This window comes from Ovis aries, chromosome 6 (genome assembly GCF_016772045.2).
Source record: "Ovis aries strain OAR_USU_Benz2616 breed Rambouillet chromosome 6, ARS-UI_Ramb_v3.0, whole genome shotgun sequence".
NCBI lineage: Eukaryota > Metazoa > Chordata > Mammalia > Artiodactyla > Bovidae > Ovis > Ovis aries.
This window is the reverse complement of record NC_056059.1, coordinates 84,949,567-84,968,386: the sequence shown is the minus strand read 5'-3', so window position 1 is coordinate 84,968,386 and position 18,820 is coordinate 84,949,567. Positions and strand designations below refer to the sequence as shown.

The following is an 18,820-nucleotide window of genomic DNA, read 5'->3' as shown; positions in this document are numbered from 1 at the left end:
TTTTAAAAACACCACAACCTAGCTATTCAACGAAGATTTCATCGTACATTGGCTGTATACTTCTTTGAGTGGTTGGGGAAAAAAAAAAAAAACACTACTAAAAGTCTACTGCTGTTCAGTTGTGAAGTCATGTCCGACTCTTTCTGTGACTCCATGAACTGCAATGCAGCCTGCCAGGATCCTCTGTCTACAGGCTTTTCCAGGCAACAATACTGGAGGGGGTTGCCATTTCCTTCTCCAAAAGTCTGTTTGTTAGAATTCTCAGATTGTTTTACTAAATATTAATGGTCCTAGTGTGACTTTATTTTGAAGGATTAATAACTTCATGAGATAAGGAAATAAATGACAGATGAAAGTATCTCAAATATAGGAAACTACCGCTCTGACTGGTTCTCAGACATGCATGTTCTTTATCATGTGGGAAGATAAGAAGAAGTTTATGTGGCCCAGCAGAGTCATCATGTGTGGAGCATTTAATAAACAAACTCAGCCCAACTATTATATTGAAGACCCAGAAATATTAACTCAAAAATAATCCACTGAAATAATCAAAGAGATTAGCCTAAACAATCTGCAATAGGAATATGAAACCATTATCTATCAATCAACATAATCTGGTGGTTGTTCAGTCACTAAGTCATGTCAGACTCTTTTTGACCCCATGGACTGCAACACACTAGGCTTCCCTGTACTTCACTATCTCCCTTCACTATCTTCACTATCTCACTCATGACCACTGAGTTGGGATGCCATCCAACTATCTCATCCTCTGTCGCCCTTTTTCTCTTGCCCTCAATCCTTCCCAACATCAGGGTCTTTTCCAGTAAGTCGGTGTCCCCCACATTTAAATTATCTACAGAATTCTAAGTAGTTCCCTCACGCTTTTGCCTTCTTGTGCACTTACTACTCGTTTATCTCTGTATCTTGCTTCATGTGGTACTGGGTGATGTCCTGAATAAGGGGGATGAGCTTGAGGAGGTGGAGCATGGTGCTGATAGTAAGGATGGTGTGGAGGTTGTTCCATTCCAGGATAAGGAGTCTAAAAAAAGAAAACCATTTTCATAAGCATCTAAAAAACATCCTTGGTAACAAACCATTCTTAGAATTCCCCTATCCAAACCACCCATCCCAAAGAATTTACTCTGTTGAAGCCATTTACTTTGATGACATTAGCATTCTTTAAAATACCCTCTTTATTTGCTTGTTGAAAAACAATGCAATAAAACTTCTGAATATTTAAACTCCATCATCTAACACGTAACATTTATACTTACATACCATACAATACCACTAGAAATCAAACGCCTCCTACACAGTGATTACTATTGTCCAGGCACTGTCCTAAGCACTTTACAAGTCTCATTTAATCCCCACAGCAACCCTACAGATAGGTACTAATAGAATTATAGCTCATAGTATTATTATGTGATCCTAGTTTACAAAAAGGGAAACTGAGGCTCCAAATGGTTAGGTCACTTGCTCAAATTCACACTGCTACTAAAGGGGGTAGAAGTTAGACACAATATCAGACATTCTGACTCTAGAATCAGTCATGTTAATACTATGCATAAATGATTTTAAAGAGCTAATGAACTTTTAAATGCAATTATAAAATGAATGATGGAAAATCAAGGTAGTTCTCCTCCTAGTTAGGGCCAAGATATTACTATTAAATATTTTTTTAGTTTCATACTCTAAAGGAAAGAAATAATTAATCTGTCTATATACAGTACCTTAAGTGAAACAAAAGTCAGATGAAAACGCCACATTACAGGAAGCATTTCAAGATAAAAAGGTAAGAAACAATCAGAACAAATTAAACTTCCAAGCTGTTTTATTTTATTAGGAATTAATGCTTCAGGTATCTTTAATACTTTAAAATATACTCTAAGAAGAACATTTAATTTTCTTAGAGAAAGAAAAAAAATTAAAGTTCAGGAACAAGATTTAGTTAACCTTATTTAACATAGAGAATTTACTGAATATCAGGGTCAGGCACTATGCTAAACTTCACATGTATTTTGCAAACTTAGCTTCTTGACAATCCTAAGAGGTTGACACTATTCCATTAAATTTTAAACTATACAAGCATAGGCATACTGTCCAACTTATTCACCGATGTACACCAAGAGCAAACAGTGTTCTGCAGAGTAGGTACTAAACAGTTTGATGAGTCAAAGAATGAATAGTTATCCAAATTTCACAGATAAGGAAAATTAAGACAAAAATGTATTATGAAACTTATCTAAAGTCAGAGTTGAGAAGGGAAGGTATTTGAACCCTGAAGAGTTTATACTACTAGCCACCACAATAATAAATCATAACATTTATCAACTAAGCCTCCACTGTTAATACAAATCCAATCATTCATTAGCCTTTAAAAAGAGCATGCAATTTTACTTATCACCAGACATGTATTTTATGTCTCTTCATGGGTAACTATAACAATCATACTCCAAGTAAGCATTCAAAATGTATGGAACTGCAAATGAAATTATATAACTTGCAAAAACAGAATACAAACCATTCCTTGCCAAGGTGGTGGTGGTCCCATGTTATGAAATTCCCTCACATAATCATTGTAGGACTAAAATGAAAGATGATAATGTCAATAAATAAAAAACCCAGAACTTACAAAATCAAGCAGATACTGATTTTATTATGTGCATTAAATTAAAAAAAAAGAAATGCTTACCCCATTTAAAAATACATCTCGGCGAACTCCTGAAAACCGTCTGTTGGGAATAAGATTTGTGAAACTAAATTCAGGTGGTTCATAAACTAGTTCCAAGAATGTAATTCAAAACTGAACAAAAATGAACCCAACTTACCTATCTACTTCCTGGTATCGTGGATCCTTTAAATACCCTGTTCAAACATCAAGCATTTTAGTATATCAAACTTGTATTTTTTATTATGGCATCATAATTAAACCTTCCTTACCACTCATTTCAATTCTTCCCATGATATAATAGTGAAGCTATTAAAATGATACTATTTTCATACTATTCCATTTTCAAATTTTCTTCTCAGATTACATAATTAGAAAGTAACTAAATAACTTACTGATATCACAGAATTATAAACTGTTAGAGAGGTTTGCATATGGATCTTCTAAATCCACACCCCAATTCTTGCTAGACAGAAATTTCTTCATGCTGCACCACAGGAAGGTAAGGACAGAGGAATTATCTTGAGGACACTGTAATAGGTCTTCCTTAAAACAAATGTTTACCTTCCACCTTGAGTATACATAAGCCTTGCTAAGTCAACCAAAGCTTTAAAAAATGCAAACTTAAGGGGAGAAAAACAAAATTAACAAAAGTTGCAAAAATTAAAATATATACATTTTAAATGAAAGAACCACAGTAATCAGAGAAATATTCTCCCCTCTTCTTCTAAGAACTTAGTAAATTAAAATGTGAAAAAGTTCAAGTGGCCAAGTTACTGGGGAAAAATTTTACTTCTTCAGAATATCCCATTTTGGAGAAGAATGAGGCTTATCAAGCCACCTGTCATGTAACAATGCTGTAATGCTCACTAACACCAACTTCCAAATGGTCTGATTTTTCTAAGTGTGTCCATGACTGTTTTAAATAAATATGTTCTCTTAACTATAGTGTGCCTTTTTCAACTCCAGTAAGGGAAAGGTTAACTGAAAAGCTGCTTTTAGATTACAAACCAAGCATTTCCCATTCCTCTCTAAAAATATGAAAATCAAAGATGTATTTAGAAAAATATAGCATAATTTCAGTTTCCAAGTAAAGCTTTCTACCACAGGAAATACTAAGTATCAAAGAGAATAAAAATCCTAATAAGAGTGTAAGTTCATTGCTTTCCCTAACTACACTTAATCTTTAAACACTTAAAACACAAGTGCAGTTTCCATTTCCTACAATTTCAGGTCATTAATAGCTATCCTAAAGTTTTCTCACTTTTAAAACTATAGGGTCATGATAGAAGATTCTGTGCTGTTGTTGCTTTTAATAATTTCAAGTCAAATATCTGCAGGATTATAAAATATTAACCTGGTCTCTGATGAAACTCAGGGGCATAGTCAATCCTTGGTTTCTTTCTGCTGTTATGAATATCATAATCTTCTGGTCGACGCCTACATAAATTAGACACATTAGAAATTAAACCAAAAACTGCTAGCAGAACAAACAGCAAAGCAAGAGTTTCTGACAGAAGTAAGTACAAAGAAAAGCTCATTATTTCCTTTAAAATAACAGCCTTGTCTTTGGTGGATAAACATCTTAAAATCTCTAAATTTTAATTCCTCAAATTATTATACATCAATCCTTAGATGTATTTCTAGAAAGAAACATATTCTCTAATCCTTGTGCTATGATCAGACACTTAAAAGTAATCTGCTCAAAATACGTAAATCACATTTTAGTTATCTAAACAAAAGTAAATGAGCTACCCTAAAGCTAATATAAATATCCAGTTTAACAATTAAAACACTTTTCTGAATAAATTCTTCATTCAGGTAAAATAAAGGGGAAAAAACTTCTCATCATTACACAACAGGTAACCCTAAAATCTATATATTTAAACTTATTAATGTCATTTTAGGTTAAAGCTAAAGAAAATTATGTATTTCTTAAATATTTTTCTTCTGCTTTGTACAAAATTATACTTTTCACATGATCATACAGAAAACTTGATACTTATTAAAAGCTATTTTACAGGAAAGTTTTAAAAATGTTTAAATACTTTGAAAAACTAATTTTTAAAGTTAATAACATTTACAAATTATGGGAATTTTTTTCCCAGAAACAATGCCTTAAAATAAACTGGAAAATAATGGGGCAGAGTTTTAACAGAGTTTCATAATACAAATTCAAAATGTATTCTTTAGAAGGTGAAACTTTACTATCTGCAGCAGGCTGCTCTTCATGATCTTCCATAAATCTCAACGGTTAATGTAACCATTAAGGTTAATGTATATACATCATGAAATACACTTCATTTTACTTAGCATTTAATAAAGAGCTACACAAAAGAAAAAACAAAATTTCAAGTTTTTTAAGGTAATAATAAATATATCTTTTTACCCTTATTGTCAAAATCTCTGTAATAACCTGGGCATCACTAGCTTTCCAGTTATTTCTGAATGTTTACTGCTTTCATAAACTTCTGCAACACAAGTTCACTCAAACTACAAAGCTGCAATAAACCCAAGCCCCCCAACATAATAAAACAGTTGCATCTACAATAAATAAGACTAAGAAAATTAAAAACTGGTTTAAAAAATAAACATACCGCTTTCCTGTAGTTTGGGGAGTGCATTTACGACCGGTATAAAACATGATAGTAACAGTTCATAAAGTAGTCCAACTACTGACTTTAAGCTGTAAGCCACATACAAATATGGAGGCCCTGGCAGGCTTGAGAGGAGTAGTGGTGTAATAAGTATAGTTTACAGTCCATTGCAAATCTGAGGTAAAAACTTCACTTGTATGTACTGTATTGCACTGGAAATCTCTTAGCTTAAAACTTCAAAAGACATCTTGGTGATCAGTCCTTTTAGGCCAAAAGTAAGGGGGCTCTGCCAGGTTTCCTCCTACCTACTTGACAGTGTCCTTCTTAAGCTCAAAGAAATGGGGACTCTTGTTGGATTATCTGTACCTACCACAGGATGTTTCCACCAAAAGGAAACTTAACCAAAGGTTTCATCCCATCAACCACACATCCAACAGTCTTTAGCAGAATATTTTAGATTTAGCTGTATGCAAATCTACTCAGGGTAAGGTGTTGGGTGAAGGGCTTAAATCAGTCCTTTGCAAAGACTTCTCCAATTCTGTAACAAGTTAAAACCCCTTTTCCTGGAAAATGCTGTTTAGTTCATAAAGTAGTGATCAACAACCATGGCGATCCTCTAAAAAACACTTTTAAGTCCACAGGTACTGCCAGCATCTGGAAAAGCTGTAAACAGACACAGCAACAGCCCTTCTTTTTGGTTTGTTGCCGGGTCTCCCAGGGCCACTTGATCCCCTTTGGAAAGAACCTATTGTTTTCAGAAGCTCAGCAAGATGTGTGAATTCACGGGGTACATGTTAGACAATATTGAGAATGGGGTTAACACATCACGATGGTAAAATCTGAAATAGTCCCAACAATGCTCCTCTTGAATATCAAAATAACTTAAAATATTTTATCCTCTAATAAATGAGGCGTCATCTTCTGAAAAAATAATAGTGATCCTTTATAAAAGTCCCATATCTGATAAGGCTTATCCAGAGACACACCTGAAAGAAAAGGCTTTTTACAAAATATTAACAATTTTTGCAAATAAAGACTTCCTCCTCTTCCTCCTTTCTAGCCTGTTCTTAGCAACAAAGGCCTACCTCATTTCAATGATATACATTGGATTATCAGATTACTATCTAATCTAAACTGGTTATCACTCTTTAGCAGATAATTTTTTCTGCATAAGGAAAGATCCCCATTTTCCTCTTGAAAAATGACTGAGACCAAGGTGACCATCTGAAATCCTCAATGAAGCCACAAACTAGTCCATGCAGCTTGATTTGAGGATTTTCTCTTTCTTCTTTACCGCAGGACAAACTTTTGACGAATCACATTCCTCCATCATGTTATTCTGATATATGTGCCTATTATCAGTCCAAAGAACGTTTCTAACCTTCCCACATCCCGGACTGGTTCTCGACGGGATGGTCGTCCTCTTGATCGGGGCTGAGAATGCATTCTTCTCTTGTGACGCATTTTATGAATGACCTGATACAAGTCAATACTTTCATCAGGGGGAAATAGAAGACAAAGCTGGGTTCCACATTCAAGTTCAATTTCCTGGAATAAGAAAGCAGTAATTTACAAAATGAAAAAAGGGAGAAACGTCTGATAGACTTGTTCTATTTTCCTGATGTACAGAACAAAAACAGGCTGACTTGGAGGTTTCCTTCCCAAGGTTGATGATCACATGAGATCAACTTCCTTGAATGATTTAAAAAAAAACTTTTCAAAAGTGTTTCATGTATTTATGTAAGGGGAAAAATGGTTTCCCTGGTGGCTCAGACGGTAAAGAATCGGTCTGCAATGTGGGAGAGCAGGGTTTGATCCCTGGGTTGGGAAAATACCCTGGAGGAGAGCATGGCAACCCATTCCAGTATTCTTGCCTGGAGAATTCCCATGGACAGAGGAGCCTGATGGGCTACAGTCCATGAGGTTGCAATGAGTCAGACACAACTGAACGACTAAGCACAGCACAGAATCTGCAAGGTTAACTAGAGAATCTGTGACAGTCACCTCTGTAACAAAGGAATATTTCTTTGTGCAAAATACATTAAGTATCAGGACGAAGTCATCCATCTAAATATAATGGAGAAAAAATATTTAGTGTGTGTCAACAATTTTCATGTTTATGAACTGCAAAATGCACTGAAATATATTAACAAGGGCAAATTAAAATATGGGCTTTGTATAATTTTTATTTTAAATTACCAACATTTTCACTCATGAGCAATAAAAACTTGGTTCAAAATTACATTTAGAAAACTAAGGGTCACAGGCCTACATTTATTTTAAATCACGGCAAATTTTTAATTTCATCTACAGACTAGACAACCTGCATATACACACATTCATCTCCTTTTAATAAAGTTTCTTTCTATTCAGAAAACTTCAGTAAAGATGTTAAGTGGCATTTATAAAATGTATCAGAATCTGTTAAACAGTAATAATACAATGAAAAACCTAAACCTAAAAGGTTTTTAAAATCATGCCAGTTCTCTTCAAAAACTTTTCCTTCAATTGTATAAATCAAGTAGCACATAAATCTACCTTTCTACATTAATGGAAGTCATTCAATCAGTCATAATTACAGTAATCACAAACTCCAAATAAGAATATTTTCCCCAATCATTTCCAGAAATTCATTCAAAAATGGTTTTAAACTAACTCAATAAAGATTTCTAGAACAGTGATTAAATATGTTTTTTAGAATCAATTAAAACAACAAACCTGTCCATCACGTCCAATCTTTACTGGCTTATGTTCATTCCAAGGATTGGTGAGATGAGCTGACTTAGTAAAGGGTAATTCACGCCTAAACACAAAGTGATATCAATTATATTATTTTGCAGAATCTTTTAAAGACCTTATACTACTTTAGTAGTGAGTTCCTGTTAATCATGACTTAAATGCGACTAAATAAGATAGAGATTACTTCCCAGAAACAAAGCCACATTCAGAGACACACTTTTCATTCTCCTATATTCTCAAAAAGGAGAAAAAAAAAAAAAAAAAAAAGCTAAATATGCTTAAAAACATGAGCTAAGACACCAAGACAGTTTGGTCTCTCTCAACTTTTCTGAGCCTGAGTTTCTTCATCTTATAAGGATAGCGCCACTCTCTTCAAACTTGTTTTAGGTAGCTTGCAAATGAAATAACACATCAAATGTTTACATCTTACATCTATATACTAAAAATCTTGTATATTTTAATAACTGATCAATAAAGAGATGAACTTTAACCAGGTAGTTAATACCACATGAATACACGTTCCCTACCCTTGGTTCAAGACTGCTTTCCCAGATTCAATTATCCTCCCCTTTTGCTAAAGCAATATTCTCTACCACACATAGACTAGCTCTTGATAATACAAAATTTTATATTATAAATTTACATATTCACATGTATTAATTATGCACTACCTCTCCTCTTACACTACAATGCTATACTTCATTTATTTAATTATTAATTGGAAACTAATTACTTCACAATATTGTGGTAGCTTCTGCCATACATCGACATGAATGAGCCACGAATGTACGTGTCCTCCCAGCCTGAACCCCCACTGCCACCTCCCTTCCCATCCCAACCCACCCTCTTTCGGGTGGTCCCAGAGCACTTGCTTTGAGTACCCTGCTTCATGTCCTCTATTTTACATATGGTAATATACATGTTTTAAGGCTATTCTCTCAAATCATCCTGCCCTCGCCTTCTGCAACACAGACCAACCAAAAGTCTATTCTTTACATTGCTGCATCTTTTGCTGTCTTGCATTAGGGTCGTCGTTACTGTCTTTCTAAATTACATATATATGCATTAATATACTGTATTGGTGTTTCTCTTTCTGACTTACTTCACTCTGTATTATAGGCTCCAGTTTCTGAGCCACAGGGCAAAATAGTCTCAGCAAGTTTAGAGAAAAAAAAATACCCTGCATTTTTATAGCACAACAATGAACCATAAACATGACATGTAATAAATACCTGTTGCCAAAAAAATCAGAAATTAACATCATTCAATAATGTTTTATCTATTTGTGCATAAAGTAAATTAAATAAAGCTTTAATTAAAGAACTATATCTACAAGTAAAACTGCTCAAAAGACATACAAAGATGAGTACGATAAAAGCTTTAATTCCTAACCTTTTTTCAGCTTTCACCAAACAATAAATAAACACACACAAGTAAAAAGAATGAATACCATAAGCAGAGTATAGAACTTTTGCTTTTAATGTGAATGGTCATATTTATCTTGGCAAGCAAGAAAGAAACAAACAGAAATGCTTCGTGGTAAAGGTGGCCTAAGGGAGAAGCCTGAAAGAAAAGTGACTTGGGAAAAGTCATAGGTAGAAAGGTAAAGCAGAGATACTTCTGAAGCAATGAAAAGGACCTGAGGGAAGACATAACGGAGAAGAAAAATTACAAGCAAATGACCTGGTCCAATGGACAAGCTATACAACCATTTACTTCTAGCCTTATGCGAATTTTTTTAAAGATGAATATTAAATGCTCAAAGTTTGGACTTTTTTAAACCTCAGAAAATATTTTTAACATCTACAGTAAAAGATTAAAGTTACAAAGTGGCATGATCTGTTGTGGTGGTGATGTCAATGTATGGCAGAAGTGAGCAATGAGTGGTGAAAATAAATGCCCACTAGAGCGACTGAAGTGACTTGGCAGCAGCAGCAGCAGAGCAACTTCACTTTCACTTTTCACTTTCATGCCCTGGAGAAGGCAATGGCAACCCACTCCAGTACTCTTGCCTGGAGAATCCCAGGGACAGAGGAGCCTACTGGGCTGCTGTCTATGGGGTCGCAAAGAGTCGAACACGACTGAAGTAACTTGGCGACAGTAGCAGCAGATACTACTAAAAGGGCTGAATCTTCATCTAAAAGACATCTTACCTTACACATCAAGAGTGGTTCAAGAATGTATACAAATAAAAATATGTGTGTACATATATATATATATATATATATACACATCCCCACCCCGCCACTTCAGGGAGGGCTGGGAGGAAAGAGATCATCATTAAGCTAGACTAAATCTATACCAAAGCCTAGAATATCCAGACACAGATCTATAGTTAAAAACTGTATTTTAATAGTTTCTTATATTTTTCTTCTAAATTGCCAGTTAATAAGTTACAGAAAGGAATAACCTACAACCTTCCCTGGTGGCTCAGATGGTTGAGTCCACCTGCAATGCAGGAGACCCAGTTGGGTTCTATCCCTGGGTTAGGAAGATCCCCTGCAGAAGGGAATGGCAACCTACTCCAGTATTCTTGCCTGGAGTTCCATGGACAGAGGAGCCTGGAGGGCTACAATACATGGGGTTACAAAGAGATACAACAGAACAACTAACACTTTCACTTTCAACTACCAAAGCAAAGGAAGGTTTCAAGCTATTACTACACAGAATTGTCACTGTTATTTAAACATTAGCCATGGATTACTCTTGGTCCCAAAAAAAGGCTTTATGTTGAGCTGGTTGAGTCACTCGGGGTTAAAATTCTTCGGTGGCTCTTTGATGGCACTGGTTCTAACTGGATTCCAGAGACATGTGCCCATTGTTTTGACAAATTAGTTAATCTCAGCCTGAATATCACAGCCTTAAGTAAAACAGGGCTCAGGTTAAAACTAAGAGAAATGGTACATCTGTGGTTATCACGATTATAGAGCAGGCATCCTAAAAACTAGCTTTTGAGCAGACATGTAATGAAGAGGCCTACATATGATTATCTCTACTGTGAGTATTCTAGGTAACATGGCAGTGATTCTCTACTTTGAGGAGCTTAGTAAATGTGACATATTTAAAAAAAGAACATGAACTGTACACAGACTGCATGTACTAAATAATAGGTGGTCATTAAAGCTAATAGGAATAGCAGAGAAACCATGAAAGAAAAGAGAAATGGGTTATTTGGAATGGACATGATACGGGTGACGCTAAAACACAGATATAATTCTGGTTGAATAATATTTTATAATTTTAATCTTATTTTGATCTAACTCCCAGTGGCAACTTAAATGAATGACTTTTTATGCATGCTTCCTTCCTCATGTGCTACCATGCACCATCTAGTCTTAAAAACTCAAGTGTGCCTTACGGGGCTTCTCCGATAGCTCAGTGGTAAAGAATCCACCTGCAAATCAGAAGATACACTAGATTTAGGAGACTCAGGTTTTATCCCCATGTTGGGAAGATTCCCTGGAGGAAATGGTAACCCGCTCCAGTATTCTTGCTTGAAAATAATCCTGTGGACAGAGGAGTCTGGCGGGCTAAAGTCCAAAAGGTTACAAAGAGTTAGACACAACTGAGTGAGTGACCATGAGTGTATGCATACAGGTTTGAGGCGCATGTCAGGATCCTACATTCTAATAATCAGATACTACTGATGCAAGTGATCCAAGGACCACATTTAAAAAAAACTCAGAGCCAGTTATTAAATCCAAAAGGCACTTAAATAAAACTCTAGTAACTATAATATCTGATTTATATTTATTAAAGTTTAATCCTTTTAAACTGGATCATCGAAAAAGCAAGAGAATTCCAGAAAAACATCTAGTTCTGCTTTACTGATGATGCCAAAGCCTTTGACTGTGTGGATCACAATAAACTGCGGAGAATTCTGAAAGAGATGGGAATACCAGACCACCTGACCTGCCTCTTGAGAAATCTGTATGCTGGTCAGGAAGCCAACAGTTAGAACTGGACAAGGAACAACAGACTGGTTCCAAATAGGAAAACGGAGTACGTCAAGGCTATATATTGTCACCTTGCTTATTTAACTTCTATGCAGACTACATACATCATGAGAAACGCTGGGCTGGAGGAAGCACAAGCTGGAATCGAGATTGCTGGGAGAAATATCAATAACCTCAGATATGCAGATGACACCACCCTTATGGCAGAAAGTGAAGAACTAAAGAGCCTCTTGATGGAAGTGAAAGAGCAGAGTGAAAAAGTGGGCTTAAAACTCAACATTCAGAAAACTAAGATCATGGCATCCAGTCCCACCACTTCATGGCAGATACATGGGGAAACAGCAGAAACTGGCTGACTTTATTTTTGGGGGCTCCAAAATCACTGCATATGGTGACTGCAGCCATGAAATTAAAAGACACTTACTCCTTGGAAGGAAAGTTATGATCAACCTAGATAGCATATTGAAAAGCAGACACATTACTTTGCCAACAAAGGTCTGTCTAGTTAAGGCTATGGTTTTCCAATAGTCATGTATGGATGTGAGAATTGGACTATAAAGAAAGCTGACTGCTGAAGAACTGATGCTTTTAAACTGTGGTGTTGCAGAAGATGCTTGAGGTCTCCTGGACTGCAAGGAGATCCAACCAGTCCATCCTAAAGGAGATCAGTCCTGGGTGTCCATTGGAAGGACTGATGTTGAAGCTGAAACTCCAATCCTTTGGCCACCTGATGTGAAGATGACTCATTGGCAAAGACCCTGATGCTGGAAAAGACTGGGGGCAGGAGGAGAAGGGGACGACAGGATCAGATAGTTGGATGGCATTCCTGACTCAATGGACGTGAGTTTGGATAGGCTCCGGGAGTTGGTGATGGACAGGGAGGCCTGGCATGCTGTGGTTCATGGGGTCGCAAAGAGTTGGACACGATTGAGTGACTTAACTGAATCCTTTTAACACCAACAGTTAAAAGTAATTCTCATTTCATGTGGAGAACAGTTCAAGTGACTTACCCAAGGAAGTATCAATGTAATAACATCATGTGCCTCCTCAGAACTTTCAAGTACTATAAAATTACTCTTGAACATACTTGTGACTTTTTCTTTTTAAAGCTGTAATTTTTTAAATTTAAAAATATTCTTTTCAGGTAAACCTTAAAACTTACTTAAAAATAAGAATTACTACCTAAAATTTTGCACAAAGTGCTAGAAGGATGGACTATTTTAATTTTTACCTCTTTTGTTGCTAATATAAATAAGATAGTAAAACTGCCAGTAAGTCAATGAGGAAGAAAATGAGACAATAATCTGTGTATAAATTAATATTCCAAAACTGAGAAATTTCCTTATCAATAATTTGAAAATAAAAGTTAGGTAAGTAACATCCAAAATAAAATTTGCTACCACCCAATCTAAAACTGGGTAATTACTTTTCTTCTATTCCTAAGAAAGCATCATCTCCAAATATCTTTCCGTAACACCAATAATGTCTCTAGTCATAAAACCATAGACTTAGCAAGCCTTTCCTTTGGCCTTTATCTATCAAAAAAATTATAAGTAAAAATGTCTTATCTCTGAAAAATAACTTGTCTTCCTTATAAACTACCACCAGATTTCTAAACTTTGTAATTTTGATTGGTTAATTTTAGAAATAAAGAACTACATTTTAAAACCCTGGGTACAATGGAGTATGGGAATATTATCTATAGTCTCACCATGCTAACAATGCATTTCAATGTAATTATGTATCCTTTCATCTGTTAAATCTTTCCATGGTACCGTATTACCTTACAAACCATAATTTACGTAACCAATTTCCTATACAGGAGAATTTAGATTGCTTCTAATTTCTCCCTATAGAAAGTAATGGTGATATATTTGTACGTATCTAGCATTTCACTACTCTATTAAATATCAACATAGTTTGCTGTATCACTGCCCGTGCATTTTCTTAGTTCTTCACTGTCCCAAAGTAAAAGTTTAACTCCTTAGGCTGACCCACATTAATAATAATTTTTGCCTTTTGTTGTTCTCTTTACTGACTTTGCTTCATTAAAAAGGTGGCTCCCAACATACCCCACCTCCCACCCCCAAGGTTTCTGATTTCATGGTTCTTCTCTGTGTTAGTTCTCCTGTGTGTTAGTTTGCCTTCCTGAAAACGAATAGCTATTTTTCCTTCTTATCTAATTCCTCTATCCCCCTCAAAATCCACCTAAGTCAACTTATAATACCAAAAAATCCATATGGTCCCTTTCAGATAATTCTTATTTAACTAAAATTAATTTTACAAATAGTAGATTTGCACATGCCAAGATCACTTAAATAACTAGCTTTTCAGACTGCTGAAATACCTTTTTAGGCCCAAAATGGAGTCACTCCTGCCCAAGGTGCCAAACCAGCAAACAAATTTAGGTAACTTTCATGTCCCTGTAAATGCTCCATTTGACCAGAAATGCAGTATGTCCTGTCAGCCAATCCCCAAACATGAAGACAGCTCTGGGCTTCCTCATCCCAAGCAACGTTGACAATGTTACCCCACCCAATCAAATAATCTCTTATTAGTATCCTTCTTGTTCATTATTATTTATCCTATAAAAGCTTTCTGCTTTCACCCCGGCTGGCAGTTCTAGACAACAAACTGTCCATTTCCTGAAGTGTTAAGTTTTTTTGCATTATCTAAACTGACTGCTTTAATCATTTTTTTTAAATAATGTATAATCATTCAGTAAAGTCAAAAAAAGTAGTAAATAACTCTAAGTTCAAAATAAGTCTATTTTTATAACAAACATTTAAATCTTAATTATTTCAGTTTCAAGGATCACAATGCTTACTAACATGACTTTGCTAATTTCCTTAAAAAACACTACTTGTTCACAACTCAATTAGTCACCTCCAAAATGTTATTTAGCCACGCCAAAGAGTGACTATTTTCCCACTTTACAGTAATAAAATGTCAAGTTAAACCACTAAATATAAATGTTAAATAACATTCCAAGCAGTTGTCTGGTTCATAAATTTCTGCTATGTTACTAACAGAGAACCAATGAAATACATAAAACTCTTGACTAAATCTTTGCCCTATTCACCTTAGATGATAAAGGCGATAAAGTATATAATATTATTTTTACTTTCAACATTGGTGAATAAACCCCACAGATCCCAATCAGATTAGGAGTAAGACCAAAAAAGGGGAGAATAATTAGGATAATAAATTACAACTACATAACTGTAATGTTAACATTATCAACTGGTAGCCCACTCAAAACAAGGGCAATTTTAATTATCTACAGTGAAGTGTATAATTTACCTGCAAATCCAATCTATTTTAAAGACACCTCCCAGCATTTTAGCACTCATTCCTGCTGGAAGTACCCAATGTATAGGAGATCCTCCATGATGTGATTCTGAAGAAAGTCTTGCAAATCCTAAGGGAATAAATTATAATGTATTCATGCAAATATAATTAATGTTTTTACATATCCAAATTATTTTTACCTTGAAATTTCCCTTGAAAAATTAACACTGAAATTTTACCTTGAAATTTTCCACTCTCTCTCACAGAAAATATTAAGATAACACTCCTTGCAGATCTGAATGCAACATTCAATTTCTTCTCATTTACAGGCAGTGTAGACCATACACCCTATATAAATGACGTGAAGATCACAGATTGAAATTAATATAAATCTTTTATGTTTCCAATTATATTTGCAAAAGACCAAGGCTACCAATAAGCTATTATGAATAAAGGTCCTATTTATCAGCAATCAAAATAATATAATACTCGGGAAAAATATGGAGAAAATTAACCAAACTTAACAAAAATATTAAAACTACAAGTGAAAACACATGAGGGCAGGAGGTGACCAAAACATATGAGCTAGAATTTTATACAATAAAAACAATCACCAACAGTTACTTTTACTACCAGAAAAACATTTTGTTTGAAAGTGAATCACAATGTGTACATTTCTTCTTTAAAAATTGTGTCTAGACTTTCAATGGCTAAGTCAGAGATCTCTTTTGGTAAATGTCACAAAAAATGCATTTGAAAATATGTGTTATTTCCAAATATCTCTTGACACTGATTTCTAACATAATTCCACAATGATAAGAGAACAGACTGTACGATTTCAATACCTTTAGACCATGAAATTTTTCACTTTGTTTTACATCCTTGGATATGTTCCAATTGTCTCCTGGATTATAGTCTATGGGAACATGAATAGAATTTGTACCCTGCTATTGTGTGAAAACTGTATAAATCTTAATTATGTTGAATTGGTTCATAGTGCTTTTCACGTCTACTATACCATTCTACTTTTGTATATTCACTCTATTAATTTTAGAGTTTAATACTGAAACTCCAACAAAAAAAATCTTAATTTATCTCCTTAAAAAGTTAACTGTAATCTGTAGTGGAAATTTTCCAATAAATGTGTTATCCTAGTTTCATAATTTAAAAAAACAAAAACAAAACTTGCTCAGGGACTTTCCTAGTGGTCCAGTGGTTAGGACTCTGCATTTCCACTGCAGGGTACACAGGTTCAATCCCTGGTCAGAGAACTAAGATCCCACATGTAGTGCATCAGGGCCAAAAAAAAACTTAATTTAAAAAATAAAATAAAAATAAGTAAAATAAAAACTGCCTAATGATGAAAAAATATGTTAGTAAACCACAGGGAAGAATTTCTTTTAAGTTTGAATCATTTCTCTTTTCAATTTAAGTTCAAATTTTCATATACCAATAGTTTGAAGACTTGTGTTTTATGTAGAGCTGGAACACAGCTACCATTTCCAAAACATTTTAATCAATTCTTTCTTCATGAAAGATTAAGAGGCAGAATGGTAAAGTAAAGCAAAAGCTCCAATTCAGTTTGATCTGCTGATACATACTAGATCTAATTCACATTAGATGCTTAAATACTTTTGCCTAAATCCACTTCAGCTAAGGAACAGAATAAATTTCCATTAGATATTCCATTTGGCATATTATTCCTTCCATCTGTAAAATTTAATGGGTTAACCTCAAATCAGAAATACAGGATCATTAATACTGACAGAAATATCTTAAAAAAAAAAAAAAAGTTTAGTTTTACCTTTCTTGAAGTCAGTGGAAACTGTCTTAAACCAAAAATATGAAAATACTGTAATACTTTGTATAAAAAGTAGATGTAGTTTATAGCAAAGACATTAGAAAAAAATTAATGTTACAACATCTGACAGCAACCAGGTACATCCCTTTTGTAAAGGCTAGGGTAGGCCTATAAACTGAGTCTTCTCTTTTCTTTGAAATCCAAGTGATCTTACTTTTGAGATTCTCCATAGAGGAACACCTTCTTTCCAAGAAAACCTCAAGGTGGAAAACAAGCAGTAACATAAAACAAAAACTGGCTGACTAAAGAACCTTTTTAAAAAGTGTTGGTATAATAAGCTAGCAACTTGAATAAAGAAACACAAAACTTGAACCACTTCTGCAGTACAATGTATAATGAAATATATTCTTCAAATATTGAGTAATTTTACTTCTAAACTCATCTTCAGAAAATTTAAAAGAAAACTTAAAGTTACTACTTGGGTTGCTTAACCAGTCAAAAAAAGCAGATCCTGCAGGGCAACTGGGGGAGAGAGCTTTAAAGCTTTAATGAATATTACAGTATCTCATGTACTCAAGTGATACTTAAGTCCACCTTCACAGTTAAAATTTTCAAGGTTAGAATAGTTTCAACAGAACTGATGCTAATACCTTAGCTTTGGCAAGGGACACATTCTCATGGTTGTTACTCTTTATGAGAAAAAATCTTGCATCCTGTAGAACATATTTGAGTTTACTGGTTTGATCTGAAAAAAAGAAATCCAAACTGATTAACCAGACGCCATTATCACACAGAGGAATTTAAGTTGTACTAACTGAAATTAGCCCTCCGCAACCCAGCTAAACTTTTAAAATTCATAATCACCCATTCAACCTGAAAAGCTAAGCCACAACACATAGTAAAGCAAAGCTAAGAAAAGACACCAGCATTTTGCAAGAAGGCAAACCTAATATAGTAATGTTCTGATATATCAGATCCATATTTTGTGTGAAAATAGCTATAAATTTTATGGATTTTTATCACATTAATCATTTAAAATTGTTAATAAATTCTTATGCTATTAAAAAATATATATATATTTTACACACACACCCCATCCACTCTGTCCAGAAACTAAGATAGCTGAAGATGTTCGCTATTTTCTAAAAGATATGGCAATAAAAAGTGAATATGGAGCTCTGTGTAAGACATTATTTTTCCCCCCTTAATGCAATATATCAGAACATTACTACATTAAAACCAACTATTAATGGAGAACCAATAAGGCAAAATAATGACTTTAAAGCAGCATGCAATGAAAACAATTTCAAATTTAAATGATACCTTTTCGGACAGCACGAACGGAAGATGATAATTTCTCATGCTTCTTTTCTGAACCTGTATTTAGCCAAAGTACATTTGTTCAGATTGGGCTTTAATAGAGATAAGACAAAATTTCTACAGTCTTGTCACATAAAGTTCTCATTCAAGACAAATTATTCTTCCTGGCGCACCCACACACACAAAAAAAATACTTCTCAATGTGTACGAGTGTTTTGCTTTTTGGGTTGTTTGGATGTTTTTAAAAATATTTGAACAATTTCTCACTCAGAAAACTAGTCACTGAATCATCATCTTCCAAGAAAAAAAAAAAAAGTGAAATTCCACTTAAGCAGTAACAGAACAGGATTAAAATAATAAGAAAAAGCTTAGTTTCTTCTAGAATTATTACACTGAACATGCCAGAAATCAATACTAATGAACATCAACAAGTTCACGCTAAACT

General features: G+C 34.5%; 1 protein-coding gene across 6 annotated transcripts in view; it reads right to left on the bottom strand.

Moving 5' to 3' along the window:
• The window catches only part of YTHDC1 (YTH N6-methyladenosine RNA binding protein C1), a 38,571-nt gene that overhangs the window by 1,951 nt on the left and 17,800 nt on the right, over nt 1-18,820 (bottom strand). For 2 of the 6 annotated variants that reach the window (XM_012180082.4, XM_027971038.2), the window contains exons 6-16: nt 18,379-18,432; nt 17,706-17,800; nt 15,494-15,602; nt 15,267-15,384; nt 7,987-8,071; nt 6,650-6,816; nt 4,029-4,111; nt 2,832-2,868; nt 2,696-2,759; nt 2,525-2,587; nt 905-1,039 (exon numbers count right to left, since the gene is read on the bottom strand). In XM_012180082.4, the coding sequence (XP_012035472.1) occupies nt 905-1,039; nt 2,525-2,587; nt 2,696-2,759; nt 2,832-2,868; nt 4,029-4,111; nt 6,650-6,816; nt 7,987-8,071; nt 15,267-15,384; nt 15,494-15,602; nt 17,706-17,800; nt 18,379-18,432 (1,010 nt within the window). The remainder of the gene's footprint in view (nt 1-904; nt 1,040-2,524; nt 2,588-2,695; nt 2,760-2,831; nt 2,869-4,028; nt 4,112-6,649; nt 6,817-7,986; nt 8,072-15,266; nt 15,385-15,493; nt 15,603-17,705; nt 17,801-18,378; nt 18,433-18,820) is intronic. The other 4 variants (XM_027971035.2, XM_060417156.1, XM_027971036.2 and 1 more) reach the window with 3 other exon arrangements.